The following is a 14970-nucleotide window of genomic DNA, read 5'->3' as shown; positions in this document are numbered from 1 at the left end:
AGGCGGCGGCCGCAAGATGGCGGCGGTGCCCGGGACAGGGAGCACCACCTCCCGGACTACACTTCCCAGCGGGCAGCGCGCGGAGCGCGGCCAATCAGGGCACGGCGAGGCGTCTCGCGGCGGGAGCGCGGTTTTGGCGGGACGGGGAAAATGGCAGCGGGGCGACGGAGGCAGGGGTGGGAGCAGGGGCAGGGGGAGATGGCGGCGGCGGATGTTCCAGCCGGTACCATGGGCAGCGACTGGGAGCGAACCCACCTCTGGCTCTGCCTGCTGGCGCTCGGCTTCGACCCGGATGCTGCTGCGGAGTTCTTCGACAGGGAGCTCGATCTGGGCGTGTGAGCCCCGGGGGCGGCCGGGGAGGGGGAGAACATGGCGGGGTGTGTGTGTTTGTGTGTGGGGGCCTTCTGTGGTGCGTGGTGAGGGGGACGTGTCCGAATGGCGTTACAAAATGGTATCCCGCATTAGTCCTGAGCGACCGGTAAAAACGCTCTATAAACTCCTTAGCCTAACCGTTCCTGACGCAGCTGTGTGTTTGTTTGCTAGGTCTATGTTTGATACACCAAACGTAGGTGCTTTCCGCGTTGTTGCCCAGTTCTTGTTTACCAAGTTGGATGAGATGCGTGCAGAAGAAGTTTTCAGGTGAGCCTTTGGGTTGCTCAGTTCGTGCTGTGCACATAACGAACCATGTGGTTTGCATGGGTGCTGAAGTAAAAAAACGGTCTCCCGAGGAGTACTGTAGGTAAAGAACGTGCTGTCACAGAACTCATTTCCCTTTTATCACAAGTCTGTAATGCATAAGAAAACTTGCCCTAGTTAAAAAGGTTTCTGACAGTAGCTGTAACTTGACAAGTTTGGTAAAAATTTTTCCTAGCTGAAAAATAATTTATCTCTTCCATTCATTTCCCTTACCAAACATCAAGTAACTTCTTCCTTTTATGAATACCTGCTAAAATCTTCAACATTGTGAGAACCCTATCTTAATGTATTCTCATATAGCTGAACTATTTTACCGTACAATTTAAAGAAATGGCTGGAGGAGAACCATTGTTAAGAAAATTATAAGTTCTCAGGCTGCTTTTTCACTTTCTTTTCCTGAGTTAAAAAGAACTGCAGACAAATTTGTTTCTGAAATAGTCTGTAATTAACTTTTTATGGCAAGAAGACCTAGCTATTTAACAGACTTGTAGCTATTCTTCTCGTAGGCAATATTACCATATTCTCTGAGTTCTCCAGGGGACATCACTAAGAAAACTTCGTCTTAGTTCAGATGTTGTAGTGGTTAATTATGTAACTGAGTATTTGGGTATGTTTTGAAGTTGCTTTTTTTTTTCCTCTCTTCTCCCCTCTGCTGTTTTTGCATGGAAAAGGGACTGTATGTTACCAGAACAAATAACCAGAGATAGTGAATTTAGGAAGCAATGTTGTTCATGGCTAAAAGATATCACAGTAAGTATTACAAGAGTGGGAATTGATATGCTGCTGGTTTCTGTGACCTCATTCTTTTGTTTTGAGAGAACATATTTGAGTTTTAAATAAAGTTGCTTTACTAGACAAATAGGTTTTATCTTATGCCTTATTTCACACAGCTGATGATAGACTTCTTAAAAAAATTGTTTGGCAGAGCATAGGTGGCAAAGTCTTAATTTTGGATCAGAAAACTGTTGTGTATTGCTTTTGGATGACAATATTTTATTACACAGAAGTCATAGAATTGTAGAGTATACTGATTTGGAAGGGACCTACCAGTATCATCTAAAATCTGTGTGAGATTCCTTCCATCATTGAGAATAATTTGCTTCAACGTGGGAGATAATTGCTTAAATTAAATGAGAGAGTGTTTGTTATTGTAAAAGTGGTTTCAGATGCATGAAAAACTTTTAATGTTAATCTTTCTTCATGGGGAAAAGAGAATAAAGTTTAAGGCAGGCTTTCTAAATGGAAAGAGACAAAATGGCTTGCTTCAGGAATCATTGATTACTATGCCTTCTCATGCTGCATTTGTTTTAATAAAGATCTGATTTCTAGATCTTTAAGGTACTGGAGCACTTTTATTTTTGACAAGGTGAAAGCCAGCCATACAAAATCTTTGAGCAAGATAAAAGTGTGACAAAATACACTGATTAATGACCTCAGTAGAAAATATGAACAGGAAGGGATTACATTTAGGAGTGAGGAGAGCAGAAGTTTTTAATATTTACCTAACACTGATTTCAGTCTTTGCCTCAGAGCTATTTTTTATATACGGAACTAGGGGTGGTGGTAGAATGTTCAAAAAGTGTCAGTCTCTTCCTTGGACTAGAAAAAGCGTCAACGATGGTGGCAAGGTAAATTAGCTTTGCATCGGACTTGCTAATAAGTAGGCTGCAGTGTTTTTGTACTCAGCAGAGTGTTTGATGGCTGTTGTTTAGGTTTTATTCCTTAGTCTAATTTTGTGTTTAAAATCTATTTAACTTGTTCAAGAATGAAAGCAAAAGCTGTCTTCCTCAAATTGCAACTTCTTCATTTCTTTCTCCTGCTGGTCATAAATTTATTCACCTAATGTATCGGTTTGCAAGATATGTAATGATTGAGAACCTGAGAAAGAACTCTGTAGGTAAGCTGTAACAGAATAATAACATTATTTCACTTGTCTGGTTTGATGGTGAATCTGTGAAGTGCTTTAACATATGCCAAGAGCTTTAAGTTAGGTCAGTGTTGGTTGCTCAGTTCAAAGTTTTTAACAGGGTTGCTGTGCACTAGCATAAAGCTGTTGCCGGTAGAACAATGCAGATTATTTTCCTTGCTGTTGTTTTATAGATCTTGTTCCTAAGTTTGTCTGTGTGATGTGGAGGTGGGTTGTCTGTGCACGCGTGCAATGGTTCAGTTCAAAAGTATTCTTTTCAGCCTGTGCTCTTTTTCACAACATGAGTAATTCTGAAAGATCAGGACTGTCTGTTCTAGGCATTTAATGTTCTTTTGGTGACATAAAGAACGGGGAAAGTGGGTGAGAGTGAAGGAGGGAGAATGTATGCAATAGAAAGAACTGGCAAAAAAGATAGTATCCTGAATACTCTACTTCAGTCCAGGTAAAATGGGCAACCTTGTTTGTGATTCTCTTAATTAAAACTAGGTAGAACAGGAAGTTGTCTATTTGCTAAAAGTGAATGATATAACTCAATTATTAACTTTCATTTAGGCAGCGATACATCTTTTGCTGAAGCTGTAAACTTAATGCCTGAGGGTATGTACAAGGCAGAAGTAAGATGTAGTGTGGCATGTAATAAACTCCTGCAAATTTTGCAAAAGGAGGATATTATTCGAGAATATAACAAAAAATCACAGTAAGTAATGTATTTAAAGAAATCGAGTATTTTCATAAAACTTTTTTGCATGTGTTTTTAAAAGGATTTGAGTAGAATGCATCTGATTTTTTCCTTGTGAGTTTTGCTGAATGTCCTATTTTTTTCCCCCTTTGCCTCCTTTAATCAACTGTTCTACTGTTTGGAAGAAATTAGTTTTTCAGTTAGGAGGTGCTATATACTGGAAGATAGGATTACCTGGGCACTAAAAATGATCCAGGAATTCTGCATGTATAGCACTATGATTTCTGAATACTTTAAGGATCATATCGTAGAATAAAACTGTTTCAGGATGAGATATTTGGTCATTGCTTTATCAGTGTGGGACACGTCTTATTTGCATAGCCCTTAATTATTTCACCAACATTATGCTTTTTCTTTATTCTTGTTTATGAAAATCACTTGCAGTTTGGGAAACAAGAATAACTGGAACTTTGGTCAGTTACATAGTTATATATCACTGGAATTTACAGAAATTGGGTAGGATACTTCACATGACAGGGGTACTGTAGCGGGCGGTTGCAAGCTATTTGGGAAAGAGCAGAAAAGGAGGAGGGGATGCAGTGTAGGTAAAAGAGCAGTTTCAGTGCATGGAACTTAGCTGCGTAAAAGGGGATCAGTCTGTTTCATGACTTTGGATCAAAAATCAGAGGCATTGCCGCTAAGACACGTGGTGTGTGTCTGCTACACACCCCTCAATCAGAGAAAGCTGATGAAAATTTGATCTGGGAAAGTTTGCTTCTTAAAGCAAGTCAAACACATTTTAGGCTTTCAGATCCTAATTCTTACTGATAACTTGAACATACCCTGATATTAGCTGGAAAAGCAATACAGTCATGTGTGAGCAATCTGGGCAACTTTTTGACTGCACTGAAGATGACTTGGTAATGCAGTCAGTGGGTGTGCTGAATAGGAATGATGCTGAGTATAGTAGTAACTAGTAACTTCATTAATGTACTTGGTCTAATAAAAGCCATGCCATTGCAATAGAATAAGTTACAGCTAAATTTATAAATATCTTAGTGGCTTTCCAGGCTGTACAGTGTCATTTTCTCTACAGTGTCATGGTAAGGAACTTGTATATCCATGTTTGCATTGTTCCAAAACTGCTCCAGTATGCAGATTTGGAAAGAATAAGTGTAATCACATAATGATTGTAAGGAATTCTGAGAGTAGCAGAGAAAAACTATATTAAAAAAAAAATCTGTGGTAACTGTTGATTTTTTTTCCTTAGGTTTTTAATTAAAGAAATAAAACAGATAAAATCTGAATATGCATACCACCAGCAACAGTTGTTTAAGTAAGTACTTTTCCTTGGAGCTAAGTTAGCATATATAAAATGAATTTCTTAGCTCTAAGAAATGTTATGAACCATAATTTCATTGTAGTCCACTTCTGTCTTGCATGTGCGTGTAGGATGAAACTCAATGACCAAAACAAAAATGACAAAACAGAGAGAATTCAAAAGGTGAGTATTCTTAATCTGTGGCAGATTACTGTATTTCTAACGTTTTTACAACACTTGCTCTCAGATACTGGTATTTCTGATTGTCTGCCTATGATTATGCTAGCCCTTTCATCTGCTCTTACGCTGTTTTGATATTGTGCCATTATAGTATTTCAGCAAACATTTTAATGTAGTATTTTTGTCCTTCTTGCCTATTAAGGTCCGCAATATGTGGACATTTGTAATGGACATCTCTGAAAAAGGAAACTGAAATCGTAGACTCTGTAATTGAAGGGCATGTTGATCAGTACACTTTAGCTGGAACTAATGTCAATGTTCCACAGCTGTTGGCTGACAAAGTTGAAAGTGAAATGCACGAAGTAAGTGATTTTTGTCCTTTTGTCCTAAAAAAAGTATGTAAAAGTTTGTTGTGATTATGCTGCTGTTCTGTATTGGTGGTGTTTAAGTTATGAACTTTTAAGTAACTGCATTGTTAAATCTGTCTGATTACCACTTGAATTTTCATTGGTCAGACATTATAAAACTTGGCCATTTGAACTATCATTCCTAATGGATTTTGTTTCTAGTGTGCAGTATATGTGCTGTTTAGGCCTGCACCATCTTCTGAGGCAGTCTTTAAAAAGAATACCCCATTAGTTGAAGCATTCTTAGTTCGTACAGCTTTTTAGCCTGTCTTCAAGCAGATGATGCTAATCAGGAAAACCAACCTGAAGCTTAAATCTAACAAACAGGGATGGAATCAAACTGCAAACTGGAACATTGTGTGCTTGTGCTGAATATAGAAGACATAACTTTCTGATATTGATGTGTTGTGATTGTTCACGTATACGTTTTTTCTCTTGGAATACTTCAAGGTGTGTACAGGAAATTTATATGAAGGTGAAAAACTGAATTTTTTAACAGTCATTCAGTTATTAAATGAAGCCCTGAGGATCTTAAGAGATGAATGTTGTCAATTTAAATCAAAACATTTCCAAGACATCAAGAATACAAGTGAATTCCAAAATAAAATACTATCGAATTTGAAAGCAGTGAGGTATTTGTCTGGAATTTTTGTCTTGTTCTTTAGTTTGAAGATTGTCTTAGAATCTTTTCTAAAATTATTGTTTATAGTGAGAACGTTAGTTCTGTTTTTTTCCCCCTCTGCCTCTGACAAATTCACCTTTGTCTTGATTGTCCATTCAAGTAATCTTTGTAATTCTTCACTAGGTAACTTCATTCTCTTGCCCTTGCTTCATGGATATTTTAGGGTTTGTTCTTGGAGGTCTGGTTTGTTAGATGATCTGCTTTTTTCCTATTACATAATTAGCTCTGTGATTTTAAAACTTGAACTGAAACTAGCTTAGGGAAAGTTTAAGCTTGTATTTTAGCATGGTTTTTCTAATTCTGCTGTAAAGAAGCACAAGGACAATCTAGCAGCTGATTTTTAGATTGTGAATTTTATTTATTTTTTTGTGCAAGAACAAATGCATGAATAAGTTCCTGCATATCAAAGGTTTTGCAGCATGAGGGGAACATGTAATATGCTCCATTTTTAAGCAGAATTTTTATCGCCAACAACAAATGTATTCCTGTTCATTTTTCATGCTCATGTTATAGGCAAAAAATAGAAGAGCAACATTGTATGTCATTGAGAGAATCGATTTCTGGAAAACAGAAGGAGTTGGAAATGAAGTGGAAAAGCTTTCTTGACTAGTGTGCTTTTTGTTTAAAGAGAGGTCCAGATCCAGTAAGTACTGTTCAGTTTATCTGATTCTGGGGAAGAAAAAGAATGAAGATAGGAGGGGTATACGTCTAAGTTGATGTGTTTTATTGCAATAGAATGCTATATAGCTCTGTTAAGCTTTGTATATAAGGTTAGTGAATTAGATAGTACAGCGTAGCAGAAATTGCTTTATGAACTAGTTTTTCTTTTTGCAAAGAAGATGCGCTTAACTTAAAGACAGCTGGTGTCTTCATTTGAGATGGTGAGTGGAACTACTTTGTCAAGACAGTAGATCAGCATAAATAAGGGTTAATACTTTTTTTTTCCCTCTGCTCTGGAAATAGAGCTTTCATGTGCTGTCACTGAACATCTGCAGAGTTGTGGTTTTCCCCTTTAAAGTGTTATATGACCAACGGTTTCATTCAGACACTCGTATTTCTACAGAGATTCAAGATTATACCCTTGCCTAGGCACACAGCAGAGACAGCAAAAGTTTCATGTTGAGTCTGGGTGCTGCTTTGAAGAAAAGCTATTGTAAATGTGTTAATTGCTGATGTTACACACTTTTACTCAGCTTGCTTGTATTTTTTTTTCCTTTTGATAGGATCTTGATTTATTACAAGCTATGTCACTCTCTTCATACTGCAGAAGAAGCTTATGAGGATACAGTCTCATGTTACCTTACAACATGAATTCCAGGTATGTGGACCAGAGGAGCTTCTATCAATTGTGGTGGGAAGAGGGAAAAGAAGTTCCTTTGAGTCTGGAAGACTTCCTACTTTTGTTTGCAAGTCTCTTTGACAGTCTTTGATAACCTGGTTCTGAATGAATGCTCGTCACAATTGCCTAACGTTCTTTCATCTTCATTAATATGTGTAGGGGAGCAGATAGAATCCTATCTCTGGAACATGCATTCTGAAACAACACAAATAGGTGGTGGCTGTTAGTGGCATCTGTGGCTGCAGGTGGTTCCCAAGCAAAAATATTAAGATCCACTTGCACTGGTTATGAATTTGCTTGAAGTGTTAATGAATTCCATCTTGTGAATATTGTACAGAGGTGGTCTGAGTCGCTTTTATCACCTGGGAAGCCTGAATGATAGCAAAACAAAAGAAGCAATACTAAAACTCTGACATTTTCTAGATATTTGTGACTCCATTTATGATATAAATTACAAGAAAGATGATGAGACATCGGGAAGTATGATGGATAATTCAACACTACAACCAACAAGATGGTATGACTTCAATGAGAAATTGATTGGGGAAAAAAAGGGCAGTGGAAATCAGAGAAGCTTATTTGTAAGCATCAAAGGAATATATTTCATTAGCCCACTCCTTACATGTCACAACTACCTAATTGGGCAAGATGGTCCTGATGTAACTGTGGCTTTCTCCATCTGAAGACAGAGGGACCAACTGGCTGCTGCCAGGTAGAATGTGCAGCAGTGGAGTTGCAAGTTTTTAGCTGCAACTTTTTAACAACATTCATTCAAGTTTCAAGAGGCAGAGGGGGAAAAATGGAGAACTCTCTTTCTCAGGCTGGGATGAGGTAGCCAATACATAGTTGTTACTGCCTGAGACCAAGAGAACAGATATTCACATGTTCCCTGGTTTTGTGTTTAAAGAAAAAAGTAAAACAACAAAAGAAAAAAAGAAGAAAACTCCAAACAAAACCAAACGGAAATCCCAGACTTGAGCAAAACTATCGTGCTAATACTTTATGAATGGGGCTTTTCTCACAAGTCTTCTAAAATCACTTTGTCACTTCTGTTATTACAGTTCCAACAAAAGATTAAAACACAAGACTATAGTATTATATACAGTATTATGAAAGGTTTTGACCTGTCATTTTGTAAGTGCAGGAAAGTTTAATGCCCTTTTTGAATAATGCTGTTTCAGGATAGAAATCCTACAGATAGTTGCAAGTTGCCTAATAGAAGAGAGAGGGAGTTAGCAAAGGAGGCTGTCCTATACTTAGTCATCAGCAGCTGTATTTGCATATGAATCTCAAAAGTTGTCCAAGTAGTTAACAATTAAATCGTGTATTTCTCTCACTGACTTGACACAGCATTTTTTTGTCTATTTGTGATTGTAAAGACAGCTACCAGTAAGTTAAAGTTGCCATTATTCTTAACTAATTTTGATAACGTTCTTAACTAATGAGGGCTGTACATCAGATGGTAGAGTGTTGCCATTAACACTACAGTCATCAGAACTGATAAGACTTGAGTATTTGGTAACCAGATGATGTGTGTTTAAATATTTATGAGTTTGCTTTCAGGCAGATCTGTGGATATCAGAGGGATTTGGAGGAAGAATATCTAGGGAAAAGTACGTTATCAAGTCTGCAGAAGACTTTGCAGTTATGTTTGATAGCAGAATGTAGAAGACTTGTTTGCAAAAAATACTGCAAAAACACTTATTTTTCTATGTGGTAATCAAGTAAAAGAATTTCATAATTATAAAGTTTGGGAGACTGATACACAAGTAGGGCTGAATCTGCTCTAATTGTCACATGTTCTCCCTATAGTAAAGTTGCCTTCTGATGACCGGGACGAACTGAGAGAAATCGTAACGGACAGATACGGTGTGCACAAGTATATGATGGCATTTTACTAAGGCTTGCATGCCACTTATTTTCTTTCTAAAATGGGTTTTTTCTTTTTAGGATCTCTTCAGAATCTTTGGACTTGTCAGAAGCATCTGAAAGCAGTGACACGTTAATTGAAAAGGTTATTCTTCAGTATTGTCCTAAATGTCAAAGAAGTTAAACTTCTGTAGTACTTGCTTTTTTGCATTGATTGGAGCCTAGACCTAGCATGCTTTTCTTTTTTTTTAAATCATATGACTACGTTTCTGAATGAGTCGTAGACAGTGAAAGCTAACTGCCACAAACTTCTGTAAGCACTAGGAAAGGACAAGAAGAAATATAGGCACTTGCTGCTGACTTCTAGCACAACATACTGTTTGTCACAGATTCCCTGCCAGCTGAAACAGTTTTTTTGATATGAACAATGGTCACACTGGTTCCTTTAAGCTGTGTGTGAAATTAAGGGGTATAATGGGGCCTAAAGGCAACTTGGATGTGCAGTTGACCATTGTACAGTTGTTCACTGCAGTGTGTTTAAAGGTAATTGCAGGTGATAAATCATGTGTTCTGTACAATAGTTTATTGTAGCTGCTATTTATGTTCTACTTTTTTAAAAATACGAGTGTCAAAATGGTTTGTGATTAGTTAGAATTTAAGACTTTGAGATATTTTCATTGACATAAACACAGAAGCCATTGCTCTCAGAATTTGCGCAGCAGCTCCTTCATGCTAGTTTTCGGACGCTTGAATTTAAAACTTCTAATAATTCCTGTGTATTCCTCTAGGACTTCCATATTGAAACTTACAATGGGAAAGAAAAACCTGTCACTCCAAAGATCTCAGAGGAGACGGAGGAGGACCTCACCATTTCAGAATCATTGGAGAATACAGTTATCCAGACAGGGTCTGCTGTCCAAAAGGAAGACCCTCTTAAGAAAGCCAGAGAGGAACTGGCAGAAGAGGTTAGGAAATGTTGTGATTTTCAAAAAAATTTTTTTTACATAAATGGTCGTTAAGTTCAGAGAACAAATTGCCAATGTTATCATAAATACCTCTTCTAATCTGTTTATATGAACAGATTTTTCTGTTAGGTAGTAATCACCAAATTTGAGGAGTGACCACCCAGTTAACTAAACCTGAAAGCGTAGAGCTTGAGCAGTTATAATTTTAAGCCATTGTGGTGGTTTTACCTTGCTAGGCAGCTGAACTCCACCACAACTCAGAAGAGGAGGGGAAGAAGAAAAGGGAAGAAACAACTCATGAGTTGAGATAAGGATAACTTAATTGAAGGAAAAAATATTATTAATAAAATAATTTAACTAAAGGGAAAAAAGGGAAAGGGCAAAAGGGAAAAAAAAATAACAGGCAAAGGCTGTGTGGAAGTGCAGAGGAAAGAAATTACTCTCTACTTCCTACAAACTAGCGATGCTTGACCACGTTCTTAAAGCAGGGCCTCAACGCATGTAGCACACGTGTAAAAACAGATGTTTTTACAATGAGAGCCCACCCCTCCCCTCTTCTTCCTTTTTCCACCTTTTATTGCTGTATGTGACATATGGTATGGAATACTCCTTTGGCTGCTTTAGGTCAGCTGCCCTGGTGATGTTCCTTTCTCACCTTTTGCCCACCCCCAGCCTGCTGGCTCTTGGGGGGGTTAGAGGGATTCCTGATGCTGTGCCAGCACTGTATTGGCTGCTGCAGGGAAAGTTAACTCCATCCCAGCCAGACCCAGTACAGCCATCATGAAGTGAGTAGTGCTTTCAGTAGAATCATGGTATGATTTTTACCACCTTTCGTATTTTAATCTACAAATGACTGCATATATTTAGAATTTAGCAGTCCTTTTTTGTTTCTGAAATTCTATGAGCTAAATATTTAACAGGCTTGGGGTTTCTAGGCAAGGATTTAACTTCTTTGTTTCCAATATTTTAGTTAAGATTTAAATGAGGTATTCCTTTAGAAAACTTATTAAATTTACTGTAGCTTGATTTGGAAAGTAAATTACATCTTTCACTGAAAGGGGGCAGTTGGTTGTCATCTGCTGAGATGTTCTGTTGTTGGAAATGTAGCTCTAATCTTCATTCTTGTACTATTCTTGACCAGCGTCTCAAGTATCTTCTGAGCCCATTTTCTTATTTTTAAGATGGATTCATAGACGACTAGGGAGCTTCAAATCAAATTCTGATTTCACTCCTGTATCTTAATTTTATGTTTGTAGGTCACTGTGCTCATTTTTAAGCCCAAACAGTAAACTGCAGACGAGTCAAGAGGTTCCAGATTCTTCAGATGATTTGAAGAATGGTATTTGCTTGGGTCCATAGGTTGGCAGAAACAAAGAAGTTACAATTTTTTCTCAGAATTTGCGCTTTTCTAACATCCTACAGGTTGTAAAAACCGTGACATCTGAGTCACCTCAGAGTGGTGGTGGAGAAGGAATAACATTAGAAGATCTCATTAGCTCACTGACTTTTAACCCATTTTTGACAAGGCGGCAAATTCCCCGAACTCCTGAAAATCTGCGTAAGTCTAAACCCTGCTTTTATAATACTCTGTCACTGATTAGAAATGTGATTAATTCATTGACATTGTAGATACCACACAAGAAGAAAAGTAATTCACTTAGTGAAGCTGCAAGTTATCCTAACCGGCTCCTTTTTGTGTAACACAGTGTACTATGACTAATGAACACACTGTAAATTTGCTTTAACGTGGATGTGCCCTGTGTGTGGAGTCCCCTTTCTGTTGTGGGGCAAATGGCTGGGAAAACTAGCGTACGCAGTATAAAGCAGTAATTACATCCTCTTTTGTGGATTGTTTATGTTACTAAAGTGACCGAAGAGAAATACATTAATGGAGAGTATGAAAGAACTAAAATTTTACCTGGGTTTGTTTCATTTAGTTACTGAAATCAGAAGCTCGTGGAGAAAAGCTATTCAGACTGACAACTCATCAGACACAGAGCTGGCCCCAGCTGAAGTCATGACAGAAGAAGCTCCAATGGATGCTAGTCCTACAGTACAGAATAAAGCAGATCCTACTTTAGTCTGGTCTACCTCTTCATCTCCTGTACCTGACTTTGATTATCCCTTGTTAGAAACAAAGTCCCAACTAAGTTGTACAGAATTTACAGCTCAGAACCAGATGAGGATAAATAATATCAGTGGATGTCCAGTTTGGGAAACATCTGGAGTGCAAGAGAATGAGAGTGATAAAGAACAGGAATTAGAGCACACTGTTTTGAGCAGAAATTTTGTACAAAAGACAGAAGAATCTACTTGTCTAGATGTAGAGAACAGTGTAAATACTCTGGATATTTTTTCAGAAAGCAATAGTAAAATAAATACTGTACCCTCAAACCAACTTTGGGATTCTCTAGTGGATAGAATTCTGCAGTGGGATGCACCTTCAGTGTTAAGTTCTGACAACTGTGAAGTAGCTGAGGCAGGAATACTGCATGAGACTCTTCCAAAAGATTTTGATAGCATAGATGCTAATAAATCTACAAGCTCGGAGTCTGATTTTGATGTATTGAACAGCAAGGATGTACCAGGTAGTACAAAAATTAAAGACTGTGCTCAAAAATCAAATCTAGATGTACAGTCTCAGTTCAGCAGATACGAAATGCTGAAAAAGATTGCATCTGGAAATAGAGAGAAACTGCATCAGACACATACTGGAGATGAATCTGTAAGTTATATATCAGACCTAAATCTTAGACCAGAAAAAGAAAGAGATGATTTTTGCAGCGCTCTGGATCTGTTCAGGTTGGATGAAGAATTTACCAAGACACCATCACCGTTATCTTTTCCCAAAGGAAATCATTCCCTGTTGCCTTTGCTGGTGTTCTCTCAAGATCTGGAGGAAATGGCATCAAGGATACACAAAATCTCATTAGACTTAATACATAAACTGAAGGGTAAGTGTCCACGTATTTGTGCTAAAGTAACAAGGTGTTGTCCATTTTGACTCCAGATATACTGCCATAGGTGTCCTACTCTGAACAGCTGAACCTTGATAGGGAAGTGTGGGATGAAAGATTATTTGTATGCTTATTCCCTATGGAAGGTGAGACAAAAGCAAAGCAAACAGGCTTCCTTTCTCTAGTTTTATCAGCATCTTGCAAGTAGGAGAAAAGTTATTCTTTGACTTTCTAAGGAAATCTGCAGCTGAATCTGAAGTTAAATTTTGAGAATTCATGAGGTTGATATGAAATAATGTTTACTCTGAGCAAATTTGGCTATTTAGAAATGCACTGTAGGTAACTGGAACTTTTTTGGTTTCAGTCAGGTGTTCAGTCTATAATACTTACTGGTACACTTTTTACTATGAAATATTCCCATCCCTGGAAGTGTTCAAGGCCAGGCTAGATGGGGCTTTGAGCAACCTGGTCTAGTGGGAGGTGTCCCTGCTTATGGTGGGGGGGGTGGAATCAGGTGATCTTTAAGGTCCCTTCTAACTCAAACCATTCTATGGTTCTCTCCTGAATTCCAGCCTGTCCCCTGTGCTTCCAGTATAGCGTCCTCTTTGGTTAACCATTGTTGCAGTGCTTTATTAGATCCAAGGTTGACTTTTGATATACATAAATGAAGATGAGCCAGTAATAGCTATACAGAAGATTGTTTCACCAAAACATATATTTTTAGTGGCATGCTAGGAGTTTAGCAGAACAGGTCAGTCTCAAGGACGAGTGAGATTTGTGTTTTGCTATGGATTACCAGTTTAAATTATCAAACAAAGTTTGTGATGCTTTTTCAAGTGGTGCTTGAGGAGGAAAGCTTACTGTATGCATGACTCATGTTATTTGTAAATTTACTTGTAAGTGGTTTAGGTTAGATTGCTTAGTTCTGCTTTACAGTAACCTCACTTGAAGTAAGAGAAATAAAATTCTGCTGCTGTGAGTCTGCTAGTTACAGCTCTGAAAAATAACTTTGACTTTCTAAGGCGCATAGTCTTTTCCCCCAGTGCTGTAATACAGAACTTAACACTTAGTGTTGTTTTAGTGTATTATTTTGTGAAAAGAGCAGGTGAGGCTGTGACGGAAGTTGATTGTGAGCATGACTGTGCCTTTTTCTTATTTTCCTTATCAAAGGGTAGAATAGAAGATATTTTGGACTAAGATACTGCCAGTATAGGAGGCAACCTGAGCAAGGCTTCCAAGCATTCTCTTGAAATGGAACATGAACACTCGTGCTATCTATTTTCCTCTTAATTCTGCTGTACAGGTGCAATAAAGTAACTTAGCCACAAATTTAAGCAAAAGCTGTATTGGTAGCAGATAATTTTATCAGACTGGAAACAACTAAAAAAATTAGAAGTAACATTTTATATGTTTTCTTTTAATATACGCCAGATATTTCTGGAACAGTATTTCTGTCAGTTAATTGAATATTACACGATGTTAACTAATACGTTTTTTATTCCAGATGAAGAGCAGTTGAATGAGAAGCTGGGCACAAAGGAACCATCATCAGGATAGAATTTGTAGAGCATAAGCATAACCATAGTATTATAATTATGGTGCACTTGTGAGTGTAGTATCTTCTCCAAACACTACCCAGATGAGAAGCTGTGTTCCTTTTATTTCTTGCTGAGCCTATATTCCAGACCGCTTGTTCAAGCGTCAGTTGCCTTTCCTCGTTCCTCCAATTCTATGTAATCCACTTCAGTATTCTGCGAACAGCCCATCAGCTGTGTACAAAATGATATATTTTGTAAGCACAGTTTAAAAAATAGCAGATGATGTGGGTATGATGTAATTTTAGAAAATGGAAAAACAGACTCAAATGAGAAGTAATGAACTCCTTATTAAAATCTGTCTTGCCTTTTTGAAAAACGTGTGTATTTTGTGCTCTCTCTTCGTATGATTC

General features: G+C 37.9%; 1 protein-coding gene and 1 non-coding gene across 2 annotated transcripts; both read left to right on the top strand.

The window, feature by feature from the left end:
• The first annotated feature begins 11 nt into the window (after positions 1-11).
• On the top strand, positions 12-14936 carry LOC136789185 (HAUS augmin-like complex subunit 6). The gene is given in 17 exon segments (XM_066989153.1): positions 12-335; positions 544-639; positions 1368-1446; positions 2461-2593; positions 3176-3320; positions 4573-4638; positions 4755-4806; positions 5006-5034; positions 5036-5165; positions 5661-5842; positions 6406-6488; positions 7655-7748; positions 9182-9245; positions 9889-10065; positions 11488-11623; positions 12003-13019; positions 14527-14936. Coding segments are annotated over 17 exon segments (2721 nt in total). The 5' UTR covers positions 12-150; the 3' UTR covers positions 14580-14936.
• On the top strand, positions 8983-9112 carry LOC136789197 (small Cajal body-specific RNA 8). The gene has a single exon (XR_010828053.1). It is a non-coding gene; the product is annotated as a small Cajal body-specific RNA 8 (non-coding RNA).
• Positions 14937-14970: the final 34 nt, after the last annotated feature.

Source organism: Anser cygnoides, unplaced genomic scaffold (genome assembly GCF_040182565.1).
Source record: "Anser cygnoides isolate HZ-2024a breed goose unplaced genomic scaffold, Taihu_goose_T2T_genome scaffold_42_1, whole genome shotgun sequence".
Classification (NCBI taxonomy): domain Eukaryota; kingdom Metazoa; phylum Chordata; class Aves; order Anseriformes; family Anatidae; genus Anser; species Anser cygnoides.
Note: the sequence above shows the minus strand (reverse complement) of the source record. Positions and strands in the feature narration are given on the sequence as shown.